At 40.3% G+C, this 15,321-nt stretch overlaps 2 protein-coding genes across 4 annotated transcripts in view; one reads left to right on the plus strand and one right to left on the minus strand.

The window, feature by feature from the left end:
- Positions 1-7,336, plus strand: part of LOC115108179 (3',5'-cyclic-AMP phosphodiesterase 4D-like) — a 182,488-nt gene extending 175,152 nt beyond the window's left edge. For all 3 annotated transcript variants that reach the window (XM_029632231.2, XM_065008970.1, XM_029632234.2), the window contains one exon: positions 760-7,336. In XM_029632231.2, the coding sequence (XP_029488091.1) occupies positions 760-1,320 (561 nt within the window). In that variant the 3' untranslated portion in view covers positions 1,321-7,336. The remainder of the gene's footprint in view (positions 1-759) is intronic.
- A 2,319-nt stretch (positions 7,337-9,655) lies between these two features.
- On the minus strand, positions 9,656-12,573 carry LOC115108721 (gamma-interferon-inducible lysosomal thiol reductase-like). The gene is made up of 8 exons (XM_065008503.1): positions 12,553-12,573; positions 11,983-12,202; positions 11,724-11,782; positions 11,554-11,646; positions 11,319-11,440; positions 11,230-11,257; positions 11,032-11,100; positions 9,656-9,757 (listed from the first exon to the last, which is right to left on the minus strand). The coding sequence occupies exons 1-8, from the start codon at positions 12,571-12,573 to the stop codon at positions 9,656-9,658; spliced, it is 714 nt and encodes a 237-aa protein (XP_064864575.1).
- Positions 12,574-15,321: the final 2,748 nt, after the last annotated feature.

A 15,321-nucleotide genomic window follows, 5' to 3' on the forward strand; every position in this document is an offset into this window, starting at 1 on the left:
ACCATTGGTTTAAATCATTGGTCTTACATTTCTAGCTGCTGGATTTTCTCATAGGCCAACCTGGCAAAAATTGCCACGATGCTGGGGACGGCCAGCTGAGCAGATAATTCGATCCGGAAACTAAATAAGCAATCAACCTTAAACGGTATAGCCACCATGAAATTGTATTAGTTAAACAGGTCAATTTGACCACCAGAGGGAGATTGTTAAACCATCCAACTGCTTGGTTAAGTGGAGTGTTCCAATATATTTTGCATGATGCTTCCATGGCTAAGCTATTGATGTTCCACAAAGTTCGAAAGGCAGTAGGCACATTTCTGCAAATATGACCAAATTCCAAGTTTTTGCTCACCGTTTCATACACATCCATGTGCTTTTACGGGGATTATGCATTTATATTTTTAGCTACATCCACCGTAAAAATAAATCGAAGATGGAGGTCTTGTCAACTGGTTGTATTTTTTCCAAACCATTATGACTGATTGGGGTCACAGTTCGCTAAGACAGTTGGCTAAAAGTTCAATGGATACTTTAGTGAGAAAGTATTGGGATCAGATCCAACTACGTAGACAATTTTAATTGGCTGATAAGAATTTTGTTACTGGATATTGCATTGTGGTAAATTTTGCCAGCATGATTTATGAGAAAAGCTAGCAACTAGCCATTTGAGACCAATGGTTAAAACCAATGGTCTTAGCAAAAGTTCAGAAGTATGGGTCTTTGTGCATTTACATCTCACATATTTACTCCCCCCTGCAGGTGGGATTCATAGACTACATTGTCCACCCTCTGTGGGAGACGTGGGCAGACCTGGTCCACCCTGACGCCCAGGACATTCTGGACACGCTGGAGGACAACCGGGAGTGGTACCAGAGTATGATACAGCGCAGCCCCTCACCCACCCTCGAGGACAGGGACCTTGACGGGGGACCAGGGGCCCTGGAGGTCATGGCGGGGGGCTGCTGCACCTCCACAGGGGACAAGTTCCAGTTTGAACTCACCCTGGAGGAGGAGGAGGAGGGCGACGTCGAGTCTGACCTGGAGAGCTCACCCGAGGAGGAGATGTCACTGGGGGGAGAGACTTCTAGGAAGACCCCGGCCCTGTCTCAATCCCCAGAGCCCAGCAGCAGCAGCAGCACCAGACACCGGCCCCCCTCCCCTCACCCTGGCCGGGCCCTCAGTCTGACCACCATGTCAGTTAGGAGCCCCGGCCATCTCAGGACGTTGAGCCCCGGGCTGGACGGGGACGAAAGAGATGATATGGACAGAGAACTGGGTCAGGAAGGCAATAGTGTAGCGTACCTACGGCTTGGCACGTAACACCAACCCTAGCCCACCCAGCACCTCATTCAGTCCCTGCCTTGGTTCGTGGGTCCCAGCAGCAATTGGACGTGCAGGGTGGGTTTTTTGACAACAGTCTGTAATGACAACAGTCCCTTTACACTGAAGACACCTTTACACTGACCACTTTCCCTCCGTTTAATCTTGTAGAACAAGAAGTATCGTTATATCCTCTTTTTTTCTCCTTCTGTAAATTGATTCTAGGGGTAAAGTGTCAGAAACAGACTGCTGTATATGTCTAGCTGATCAAAGGTAGAACTAATTACATGGCTAACCAGTCTCACCAACGTCTCCTGATGGAGCAAGGAATTCTACTGAGAACATGTCTTCCTCAAAATGATGGAATATAGATCTATTCAATGGAATATTGTAAGGATTGTGATCAATTTACAGGGTCTTAGAACTGTTGCACCATACAATTAGGGGGATTATATTTGTTTGAATTCAGTAAGCATAAACTAGTATATTTTATTTAGTTTCTGAGAGTTCTGTGAATGATAAGTTTAACCAAATCCAGTATGTACCTGAATAGTGAGATAATTGTGACTTAAACCTCAGGGTATGGAGAGAGAAATGATTTTAATGTAGCACAGACTTCTTGGGTGCCCCTTAACCTAGACTGCCTGTTTCCAGTTTTGTCGCTGACGACAAACGTTTCTTAGAACTTCAAGAGGTTCAAGTTACACAAAAATACATAACTGATTGACATGTGTCTGGCGCCCTCTATTGATCTAAATGAAGAGTTTGAGAACTAAAGCAAGTTAATAAGTATGGAGTAAGAAACAAACAGTACCAGTATAATTATATACAGTGGGGTCTGAAATTATTGACACCCTTGATACAGAATAATTTATAGGAAATCTTTAGGGGTGTCAATAATTCTGACCCCTACCTTTTAGGGGGGGGAAAAGTCATTTTTTAGCACAAAATATAGCTCAGTATTTTTATTATTTATTTTATACAGTCAGTATTGCTATTCTTTATCAAGGGTGTCAATAATTTCAGACCCCACTGTATACAAGTCAAGCATTTAAACATTTCCTGAAGTACTGTGGTTGATTGGGTTGTTTTAAATCTAGACAAACACCACCACTACACTCATATTCGTAACATTGTATTTGTTTTTATGGGGTCATGTTTTACGTTTGTGTCACATTTTTAAATATGATATGAAATGGTTGTTTTCTTTTATATATTTGGGATGTCTTCACTATGTCTGTTTGTCTCTGTGCTTTGTAAGCATAGTTATCAGGGTGCCTCCACCATCCAGTAGCACTTTACAATCTCTGTTGTAAATTAATTCAGTTCTGAAGCGCTTGAGCCAAACCATGATTCTACTAGACAGCTTACTGAAGGTTGTGTAGATCTGAGAGGAATGGATAGGTGTAATAAATGTGGTAATAATTCCACCTAACCTATCAGAGTGGTTAAATTGTGGTTAAATTGTCATGTACTGTAGCTTAAACCTATGAAATCCTGTCAGCTCTCCACAAGTATCTAGGGGCTATGAGTTGTTTCTGGACAGGGCCGCAGAGTAGACGAATAAGGGTTTTTGTCCAGTAGGGTGCGATGCTTTGAAAGTTGCAGATAGAAATGTAGTGAACAGAGATGATATGATTCCCTGTAAAACACAACAGAAAATAATTTCCGTATTGACATTTGATAACTTCCAATTTGCCTGAATAATCCCCTAATGTCTTGTTTAATTTGTTCTTGAGGGGAAACAAGTTTATAGGGAAAATTGTGCCACAAGTGTTTGGAATTTGAACCAAAGCATCTGCCAGCCGAAGTCATTATGAAAGGTTTAACACAATGTTCTCTCTGAACTGTTGATTGTATTCATGTTATTTGATCAATTGTTAGAATTATGCTAATTTTTGTCATGGGAAATGTTGCACCTTAATACGTTGGATGTAAGTGCTTCGACTTAAATGCCTCATTCAATTTTGTCAAGTTGATTAATGTTCTGCTCTTCACAGGGATACAGCTTTTATCTACAGTATATGAATGCCAATTGACCACAGCAAAACACTGAAACATCCATTTTCCACCAATGCTGTATAACTTTCAACAAGTATGCTACAGGGAAGGACCAACAGGAATTGTAAGACGTTGGAGAATATGCTTGTACCCCAGATGTACAGTACTAGTCAAAAGTTTGGACACCTCATTCAAGGGTTTTTCTTTATTTGTTACTATTTGCTACATTGTAGAATAATAGCGAAGACGTCAAAACTATGAACACATATGGATTCATGTAGTAACTAAAAAATATATTTTAGATTCTTCAAAGTATCCAAGCTTTGCCTTGATGACAGCTTTGTACACTCTTGGCATTCTCGCAAACAGCTTCATGAGGAATGCTTTTCCAACAGTCTTGGAGTTCCTACATATACAGTTGAAGTCGGAAGTTTACATACACCAAATACATTTAAACTCAGTTTGTCACAATTCCCATTTAATCCTTGTAAAAAATTCCCTGTCTTAGGTCAGTTGGGTTCACCACTTTATTTTAATGTGAAATGTCAGAATAATAGTAGAGAGAATGATTTCTTTCAGCTTTTATTTCTTTCATCACATTCCCAGTGGGTCAGAAGTTTACATACACTCAATTGCTTAACTTGGGTCAAATGTTTCAGGGAGCCTTCCACAAGCTCCCACAATAAGTTGGCCAATTCCTCCAAACAGAGCTGGTGTAACTGAGTCAGGTTTGTTGGCCTCCTTTCTCGCACACGCTTTTTCAGTTCCGCACACACATTTGCTATGGGATTGAGGCCAGGGCTTTGTGATGGCCACCCCAATACCATGACTTTGTTGACCTTAAGCCATTTTGCCACAACTTTGGAAGTATGCTTGGGGTCATTGTACATTTGTAAAAGACCAATTTTCAACCAAGCTTTAACTTCCTGACTGATGTCTTGAGATGTTGCTTCAATATATCCACATACTTTTGCTTCCTCATGATGCCATCTATTTTGTGAAGTTCACCAGTCCCTCCTGCAGCAAAGCACCCCCACAACATGATGTTGCCACCACCGGTTGGGATGGTGATCTTTGGCTTGCAAGCCTCCCCCATTTTCCGCCAAACATAACAATGGTCATATGGCCAAACAGTTCTATTTTTGTTTCATCAGACCCAAGAAGATTTCTCCAAAAGTGCAATCTTTGTCCCCATGTGCAATTGCAAACCATAGTATTTTTATGGTGGGTTTGGAGAAGTGGCTTCTTCCTTGCTGAGAAGCCTTTCAGGTTATATTGTGGAGGTCCACAATTTTTTTTTCTGAGGTCTTGGCTGATTTCTTTTGATTTTCCCATGATGTCAAGCAAAGAGGCACTGAGATTGAAGGTAGGCCTTGAAATACATCCACAGGTACACCTCCAATTCACTCAATTTATGTCAATTAGCCTATCGGAAGCTTCAAACGCCATGACTTCATTTTCTGGAACTTTTCCAAGCTGTTTAAAGGCACAGTCAACTTAGTGTATGTAAACTTCTGAATCACTGGAATTGTGATACAGTGAGTTATAAGTGAAATAATCTGTCTGTAAACAATTGTTGGAAAAATTACTTGTCATGCACAAAGTAGATGTCCTAACCTACTTGCCAAAACTCTAGTTTGTTAAGAAGTTTGTGGAGTTGTTGAAAAACAAGTTTTAATGACTCCAACCTAAGTTTATGTAAACTTCTGACTTCAACTGTATATTCTGAGCACTTGTTGGCTGCTTTTCCTTCACTCTTCGGTCCAACTCATCCCAAACCATCTCAAATTGGGTTGAGGTCTGGTGATTGTGGATGCCAGGTCATCTGATGCAGCACTCCTTGGTCAAATAGCCCTTACACAGCCTGGATGTGTGTTTTGAGTCATTGTCCTGTTGAAAAACAAATGATAGTCACACTAAGCGCAAACCAGATGGGATGGCGTGTCGCTGAATGCTGTGGTAGCCATGCTGGTTACGTGTAACCTTGAATTCTAAATAAATCACAGACAGAGTCACCAGCAAAGCACCATCACACCTCCTCCATGCTTCACGGTGGGAACCACACATGCGGAGATCATCTGTTCACCTACTCTGTGTCTCACAATGTCACGGCAGTTGGAATCAAAAATCTCAATTTTGGACTCATCAGACCAAAGGACATATTTCCACTGGTCTAATGTCCATTGCTTGTGTTTCTTGGCCCAAGCAAGTCTCTTCTTCTTATTGGTGTCCTTTAGTAGTGGTTTCTTTGCAGAAATTTGACCTTGAAGGCCTGATTCACACAGTCTCCTCTGAACAGTTGATGTTGAGATGTGTCTGTTACTTGAACTCTGTGAAGCATTTACTTGGCCTGCCATCTGAGGTGCAGTTAACTCTAATGGACTTATCCTCTGCAGCAGAGGTAACTCTGAGTTTTCCTTTCCTGTTGTGGTCCTCATGAGAGCTAGTTTCATCATAGCACTTGATAGTTTCTTCAAGTGCAGTCGCAAAAACCAACAAAGTTCTTGAAATTTTCCGGATTCATGTCTTAAAGTAATGATGGGCTGTCATTTCTCTTTGCTTATTTGAGCTATTCTTGACATAATATGGACTTGGTCTTTTATCAAATAGGGATATCTTCTGTATACAACCCCTACCTTGTCACAAATGCATTAAGAAGGAAAGAAATTACACATGTTAACATTTAACAAGGCACACCTGTTAATTAAAATGTATTCCAGGTTGCTACATGATTCCATGTGTTAATAGTTTGTCTTCACTATTATTCTACAATGTAGAAAATAGTACAAATAAACACCCTTGAATGAGAAGGTGTGTAAACTTTTGACTGGTACTGTACATAGAGAAGAATCAGTGGAGGCTGCTGTGGAGAGGACGGCTCATAATGCTGGCTGGAACGGAGGGAATGGAATGACGGAAACCATATGGGAACCATGTGTTTGATACCATTCCACTTATTCCGCTCCAACCATTATCACGAGCTCGTCCTCCCCAATTAAGGTGCAACCAACCTCCTGTGATAAGAATACCTCCCATTTTAAAGCGATAGGACAATGAAATTTGAAATGAACAGTACTTCCAAAAAAGTTCAACAGCTCCAGCTTGGTTAACTTGCCTGAGAACTAACACTAAACAGTATTCCCCCTTACTCTTTTCCTGGTAAGGCAGGAGAAGAGTACATTAGTATTCATACATACTGTACTTTGACAGTATTCCATTCACTCAGCTGTTTGGTCATGAACAAGCAAACAGCTGAAATAAGAACCTTAAATTGTGATGGGGAGGAGCTCAACTGTATTGAGGGTAAAACGTACATAAATCAGTGCCATTCAGTGTTAAACGTGTTGGCTGAGAAGTTAGAATGGTGATCCTTTGTTCCCTTGGTCCCTTTGTATTGCTTTGCTCTGAAACAGTGACACACGACGGCATGCCATTACTGTTGTACTTCTGTTCTATGTCCGTCTCCTCATCCTCAATGTTGTTCCAAGTCCGATATTTATTCCTAGTATATTTGTCTGTCAAAATGTAAGTAGTGTAAAAAGAGATCTTAACGATAGAATCTGTAGTTGTGACATGCATTTTTGGACTAATATATTCCCATCAGAACCCCAAATATAAGCTTGTTTTACTCCAATGTTTGTAAACAATGTAAATGTAAACAAACACTGTATAGCCTCAAAACATGGTTCAAACTATAATTTTGATAGCGTGGAGGGTCAGTCCCTTGCATCCATAGCTCAGTCTATGAATTAGAGTGTGGGTACATTTCTCCAGGCCCATTCCTTTTTTATTTATTTATTTAGTTACATTGTTGTTTCAATTAAGGATTCTAGCTTTCAATACATTTTTCTGGAGCCTAAAAAAAATTCAAGTAATACCTTTCAAAATGTATACATCTATCGCTCCAATATTTGTTTAGAGAATTTGCTTCGTTTTGTTTATCATTTTTAAAGCCCAAAGTTTCTGGAGTACAAGTTGTTCAAAGTGACAATGCCAATAAATATGGAAACCTGTATTCCTATTAAATGGATAATTTTTTTGTGCCTATTCTTAAATCTGTCTGTGCGCAAATAGTTCATTTCTGTTTTATTGAATCCCGGCCTAATCTTTGATTCAAGCATTATTCTACATGTCAATTTGAACGCGGGATATTATTTGCAATGCAGCTTTTAAAGGTAGTGTACCTGCGTGTGCAGAGATCATTCACCGTAAACTGCTGCTTGTGTCGCTCAGCGTTAACCGACAACTGCATAGCAGACCTTTTTTTAAATTATTTTTTATTATTAAGCCATGGGTTTACGAAGCCCCAAGTCTGTCCACGAAAATAAGACCACGAAGTGAAGATTTTTTTTTGCATGGAGGTCAACGAAAAAATGCAATTGCTAATTTGCTACGTGAGGATTTTTTTTGATCGAATAAAGTAGACGATTCGGGATAGTTAGTTTGTTACGAATGCACTGATATAAGTAGACGCATGGTATTTCGGCAACTTTGAAAAAAACGACTTTATATCGCAGTTGTGCATGCTCTTATTGTCTAGAATGGTCCCACACCCAGTGGCCATTTTAGCATGTAAATATTGATGGGGCAAACAACAACAAAAACGTGGGACGCAATGTCAGCAAAACCACTACACATACTGACAATTGAGATGTACAAACTATGGCATAGGGGGATGACACGCGGATAAGAGGCCATCCTTAAGAACATGGGCTGTTCTTACAGTGTTCTCCCTGTACACGTCAGAACCGTGGGATAAACACATGGGGCATATAAACAGACAATGAAAGCTCTTACAATAATCGATTATTACATTTATCTAAAACAGTTTATAGGCTATTTGTGCACCACCAAGTTAGAACAGCAGGTGAAATTAAGAGGTGAAAAATAGACCAAATTATTAGCGTGAGGGACATTGAACGTCGTTTGGGTCTTTGCGTGTCAAAAAAGATTTTCGTGTTTTAAATAGGCTTTTAATTTAACACGTAAAACACACAATTATATTATAGAATGTTGTGTGTGCTGAATTTGCACGTGCAAGCCAAGCACCACAATTTCTATCAGTAGCACTGTCAAAGCTGTACAAAAAAAGTAGCCAGTGTGTTTACAATACCGCATTGGTGAAAATAGACCAACATATTAGCGTGAGGCACATGTGTAGTAAGCTGTTAGTAGCCCAACATACACTTAGTATTACTTAGCTACAGTATACATTTCTCCCTTGCATATTACATCATTTATGCAGCAGCATACATTACATTGTTGGACTCGTAGCAGTCCTTTGTCAAAGTCTGGCATTCTTTGGATTTATGGTGGGAACCACTAACTTTAGTGGTTTTCTATGGTGGGAACCACTAACTTTAGTGGTTTCTTTGCAACGCTTGCAGTTAGCCACTGATTCCTTCCAAACGACTCGTTTGATGTCATTCTGTGGCCAATGACCTTGAGCCTTTTTGGATGGGCACTTCTAATATAACTCAATGGCAGGACCCAAGGGGATCAAATTTAAAAGCTCTAACCTTAGAATTGGGGATGACGTACTGTCCCATGAGTGACAGAAAACAGAGCCAATCAGGTGCAACGCTCTGTATTTCTGCTGGTTAGACCCACCACCACAAAGCACTGAGCTAGGCTGAAACACCTGCATTTTGGAGCTGCCTGTGAACTCACTTTTTTTTAAACATTGTTCGCAAACTGATATGTGACATGTATTAATGGCAAAATAACAAGCAAAACAGGCCGCTCAAAACGCCCTGAATGACGAGTCGCCACTGGTCCCACCTGATCTCGCCTCCTCCTGCCTGCCTTCCATTTTTGAGGACATTTCCATTGTTAGAGCCATCACTTCGACTATCTTTTCAATATAATACATCTTGGTTGGGTCTAGATTTAGGGCTCTAAAGAGCAGGGTTTCCCAAACTCTGTCCTGGGGCACCACCCTGGAGGCACGTTTTGTTTTTTATCCATGCACTATACAGCTGTTTCAAATAACCAACCACAGTATGAGTCATAATACCCATAAAATCTAGAGGTCAAACAAGGAAATGTTTCCAATTATTTTTCCCCATCGAGGATTTTAGAAACACTTATACTGAACAAAAATATAAAACGCAACATTCAACAATTAACGATTTTACTGAGTTAGAGTTCATAAGGAAATCAGTCAATTGATTGGCCCCAATCTATGGATTTCACATGACTGTGCATGGGCACAGCTGTGGGTGGGCCTGGGGAAGCATAGGCCCACCCACTTGGGAGCAAGGCCCAGTCAATCAGGAGTTTTTCCCCACTAAAGAGCTTTATTAAAGATAGAAATACTTCCGGGGGGCTGGTCTCAGACAATTCCGCAGGTGAAGAAGGCAGATTGAGGTCCTGTGCTGGCATGGTTACACATGGTCTGCGGTTGAGAGGCCGGTTGGACATACTGCCACATTTTCTAAAAAAGACGTTGGAGGCAGTTTATGGTAGAGAAATTAACATTCAATTCTCTGGCTACAGCTGTGGTGGACATTCCTCTCAGCTTGAGACATCTGTGGCCTTTTATTGTCCCCAACACAAGGTGCACCTGTGCAATGATCACGCTAAAGACATCTGTGGCATTGTGTTTTGTGACAAAACGGCACATTTTAGAATGGCCTTGTCCCCAGCACAAGGTGAACCTGTGTAATGATCATGCTGTTATATCAGCTTCTTGATATGCCACACCAGTCAGGTGGATGGATTATCTTGGCAAAGGAGAAACGCTAACAAACATGTGCAAAATAATTAGGTTGTGCCCAGTCTTCTGGCTGCCATTGCTAGAAAAAGAGATTTATGACTTTGAAAGAGGGGTCTCAAAAGGACCATACAGTGTTTAAAGGGTGTGTCAGTCACCAGATCAACGCAATAACACTTTTTGGAGCAGCGCCTAAAATAGCATTTTCAACCAAACTATAGAATTACTTGTAGAATCTACCTCAAGGCGCATTGAAGCTGTTCTAGCGGCTTGTGGTGGCCCAAAACCATATTTAGACACTATGTTACCTGTACTTTTGAAAAAAGCTGCACATAAAAGGAACATTGTTCTCCAGAATATGCAAATGAATTTAAAAATAAGTCAAAGGTTTTTCCACAGATAACATTACATGTCTAATGATGTTGACAAGAAGTTAATATTCTGCCATGATTGTTGCTTTTTCCAATGGCTTCAAAATGACCCCAAGTTGGTCATCGATGCATGTCAAATATGTTGGTAGCTTGAGGGTTAAGCTTTCTGGATGAAGGCTTGAAAGATATTTACAAACTGTTCATACAAAACAATGAACCTCAATTTGTTAGCATTGGGTTTATTTATCAATACATAGGGAGTTATTTAACACAGTATTGTAGAGTCACACTGACAAAATATATATATATTTTTAAATCTTTCAATTCATGAAATACAGTTCAGCAACTGATGTTTTTGAAAGACCATTCAAGTTAATCAGGGAAGCTGGTACTTATATTGTAACAAAATATTTCAAAACATGACTGTTGGTTTCAGTACAAACGCGTGTCTAGTTTCTTCTGTGCCCCAGTACAGGCAGGGGGCTTACCTCCCCGTGGACAAATATGGGTGGTCATTACATTTTAGCTCAGCCCATGACCAAGTACATGTTGACCACAGTTTATGACTTTAAATGTAATTCATATTAAACCTCAAACAAGGACCAGTAACCCCCTGCTACTCACCTTGTACATTTTGCAGACCAAGTTGAAAAGCGATGACATTGCTTTGTCCTGAAAGTCATCCGTGTATTCCTGCAAAGCAGCAAAGGAGGAGGAAGTGGAATGTCAATGTACAGGTTTGACATCGGCACAGTGTTTAATTGCATGACTTAAGAGTTTTAAGTAGCACTGTATCCGCTCAAAAAAACATTACTCGGTAACCCCATTGTTGATAAACAGTAGATACTCACCCCTGGTTGTACTATAGCCATGTTATCTACATTGTGCACCTAGTTTCAGTCCCTTGTGTTTTGGCCGGACTGAGAGCTTTGGTCTTCAGGGCGTTCTCATGCATCAGTTTGAAGCCGAGCTCTCCCTTCACACAGGACGTTACACTGTCCCACATCATGGAGGGGACGTGCAGCTGTAAGCACTAGAGAACAGAATGCAACCAGAGCCCTTGATGTAAACAAGTGCACAAATGCATTTTGAATGACGAAAAATGCAACAGCTAAAACATTAAGTTAAAAAAGGTACAATACTCACAGGTTGGGCAGCATCAAGAAAGTTAGCTGCAGATTCCATGCAGTAAATGACTTGGAATGCTGAGTACCGACCCACTGAATGTAGAAAACATGCCTAAGCGGAAGGTATTAAATCATGAATGAACAATATTTCAGGTTACAAGCAGTTTGCCATTTGATTGGCAGGCGCACCTCAATCATGTTACCATGACACTCTGGTTCTCCATGTTGACAGGTGAAGGGAGAATTCCCTGAGGGAAGCTCCCGTGAAAGAACACCAGGAATAAGACTGCAGCATTAACACAACGCAAGATTCACTTCTGTGATTACGGTTGATTTCTCTAATGTTCTTATTCACTCAGTAGTCTAACTGAACACGGATCCATCAAAAGGCCTAAACGGAGGTACAACCTGAACTTCACTTTTTAAAACGTGCCCTACTGAACCTGACCCAGTGCTCTCCACTTCGAGAAGAGGCCTACCTGTGCATTGCCGTAGGGCACCAATTTGACGTCCATGATGTCTTGGAGCATGGCCCAGGTGGGAAAGAGCTGCTGGGTGAGGAAGGCCCTGCAGCCTGGACACAGGCTCTCATAGTACAGGGTCACCTCCACTCGGGGTACCGCCAAGTTGGGCCTGGTGGCATTGAGCTCTAGACACTGCTTCTGAACCTAGACAGGATCCATGAACACGTGTGATAAATGTTCAGGGAAAGCATGTGTCGTGGAATCATTCTAATCAAAAGGAGAGACTTACATTTCTTCAAAATCAAGTCCACTTTAATATTTAATTACTGCAGTAATGGAGCTTGTCAACTAGCCCCCCCCCATTGGTGATTCGTTGAGAGCCCAACCAGCAGGACTATACCACAGTATTTTATAGCAAAGTCCCTCCTGGATGTTCATGACAAACAGATGTATGGAAATGGGTCACAAGGATAACATTTGTATGAAAGATACTAATAATTGACAGCAAACAGTACATGCTGTAAAAACTGTGTAATGTGTCAATGTGTAAAAACCAGTCTGGCCCCCAGCTCCATATTGGAGCCCCCCCCCTGGTTCCCCAGTACAGAAACATTAACTCATGCTATGGAATGCAGTCTTGTTTGGCTTATCACCCAAAGACATCGTAAATCTTCTGTCAGCATTAAATCTCCCAAAGGCCCATCCTCAGTAGAACACACATAGATTAAAGTGTTCTGAGAACCACCTGTTCTGTTGCATTAAACAACCATTTGATGCAATAACAGTATTATAACATAATCTTGAAATGTATGTTCTCACACACGGCGGGCTTACTGTTTCAATTAGACAAATAATTACTTGCCTGGAATTTACCTGATAATGAATATTGTGGGAACCAAAACAACTTCCAACCCCCAGTTACATGTTGAATGTTTAGAAATCATAGTAAAATGGAGGGCTTTGAAATACTCATGAAGACACATTTTAAGGGATAACTTGAACCGAAACAAAACAGCTTGTTGGCGTCACATTTCTCATTGACATTTGGCTTCAGTCACATGCCCTCACGAAATGTAGGACGTCTGGTGCTCAATTTCAAAAGCATGACTCATTCAATCATGGACAAGGAACTCTTTGAACATCAATTTAATCTGAACCCACAATCCTGTAAAACAATGTTTGGGAATATGGGATATACACTGACATTTACATATATTGCAGGAGAATGTCTTAATGCTTGGTGATATTACACACAAAAAGGACATTTGATTTTTGTAGAAAAGGACACTTTAATCATTCAACTGCGACAGATGAAATAGTTCACGCCAGAATCAAGAAAAAAACAAACCTAAACTGAGCCCAGCAGTTGTCAGTATAATAATGTCTCAGTGCAGTTATTCAAACTTGATGATCCATTCACAAGCCGGTTTGGGCTTCGACTTTCCTTGGGATTTCTTGAAAGTAGAGCAGAAGAAAAAGACAAACACAGGTGCAAACGTCATGTTGCTTACAGGTACTGAAGCCAAAGCCTTCCTTGACACTTATCTCAGACAACACTGACCAATTTGAAAAGCCAGTGGGTTGGAGCTCCTCCCACCAATGATTACGATCATCCTCAGGATGTGCTAACGAGATGGATTTTTGTGACCACTTGAGAAGCCAAACTCTCTCATTGGACATCCCACAGCAATTACAACAGCCATATCATCTCTTCAACCACTTCTCTTTACGTAGAGACAAATTGGTTGGCAAAACAGGCAGAAGAGCAAACGTAAAACTTAGGCCAGAGTAAAAGCCTTCTTAATTGATTGATTAATTATCTAATAGATCATTAATAACATACATACAGTCACAACATCAAAGCAGTACCTAAATAAAGCAGTCCATCATCAGTAGTGACTAACTTCACAGAAAATTGCCAAGACAACAGTGAGGAACATCATAGACCATCTGACCCCATTTTGACAGTAGATATCACAATTCTCCCAACGTTTACACTCAATTGCCTTCTGAGCAAGGGATTGCTTTTCTCAGAAAACTGTCAGTAAAAATGTCAAATAGGTATTTTGACAACTATACTCTTTTTAATAAATGGTTAATTTAGTCCTATACAAAACTACCAGTCTAACAAATACAACATGAAAACATACCATTGTTTATGTGCAGCCAGAAAGTAATGCAATAACAATTTTACAGAGTTGGACTAATGTTGCTTACAGTCCATTTTACAGAGTTGGACTAATGTTGCTTACAGTCCATTTTACAGAGTTGGACTAATGTTGCTTACAGTCCATTTTACAGAGTTGGACTAATGTTGCTTACAGTCAATTTTACAGAGTTGGACTAATGTGGCTTACAGTCCATTTTACAGAGTTGGACTAATGTTGCTTACAGTCGCTGTAAGTCGCTGTTGCTTACAGCCCATTTTAAAGTGCATTTTTTTCCATGTTTTTTTTTTCCATGTTTCAAAGTACTTAACTCCAAACTATGTCAAGGTTGTATAAATTACAGTTTCACAAGTGCAAAAGTTAAAAACCCAGCAGTCTTAAAAACATTTGAAAGTCAAGATACAACAAACACTACGACAGAATTTCATTCTAGATAAGCTTTTGAGCAGACAAATAGATTGTTAGAAAACAGTCATTTTAATCTATTTGCTTATTTAGAGATTGTAAACACATTAAATGTAAAGAAGATCCCAAAAATTCACATGAGCTTCTTCAATTAAATCTGTTCAGGTTATGATGAACGAATAACAAAAACACTGAAACACAGGGTTTAACGGCCTTTCATAAAAACCCATTTCAAACAGACCCTTAAAAGTGCCTCTTCAATGATACCATCCTTGTCTTACAATGAATGAGATGTCCACGATGAGGAGTGTTCCTGACCTATCATAGCCGGTTATTGTAAATAAATAAATGAGCATGTTCAAGTCCAATTGTAATAAAACCCCTGAAACATATTCATGTCTTTGTGGTGCATATACAGTTCCAGACTATAAATATTGGCAAGGCAACCTCCCGACTCAAACCTCAAACATTTACCCACTCACACACTTTCTCTCACAAGCTGAAGAAGCGTTTGGTGTTTTATGCTGCACTGTCCTAACAGTCTGTGGGGCAATCAATGGACGATAGTCATAATCTCCAATATGGGCCCAAGCACACAGAAAAGGCCAGGGGAGATATATCACAATTCCTCTGAGCCTGGCTCACGTTGAAAAGACCGTCTACACGTTGGAGAACAAGCATAGTCTTACACTGCAAGTGCAATTTCAAAATCAACCGGAAACTTTTTGGGGGATTGCTCTCTCTATTTAC

This window comes from Oncorhynchus nerka, linkage group LG24 (assembly GCF_034236695.1).
Source record: "Oncorhynchus nerka isolate Pitt River linkage group LG24, Oner_Uvic_2.0, whole genome shotgun sequence".
Classification (NCBI taxonomy): Eukaryota; Metazoa; Chordata; class Actinopteri; order Salmoniformes; family Salmonidae; genus Oncorhynchus; species Oncorhynchus nerka.

Excerpts from the sequence above, each read along its gene's own strand:
- LOC115108721 (XM_065008503.1), bottom strand. The coding sequence starts at position 12,573 with ATGGAGCTGGGGGCCAGACTG. Across the intron at positions 11,783-11,982 it reads CTCGAAGTGGAGAGCACTGG|GGAATTCTCCCTTCACCTGT; the intron begins GTCAGGTTCAGT and ends AGCTTCCCTCAG. Across the intron at positions 11,441-11,553 it reads TTCTTGATGCTGCCCAACCT|TGCTTACAGCTGCACGTCCC; the intron begins GTGAGTATTGTA and ends TCTGTTCTCTAG.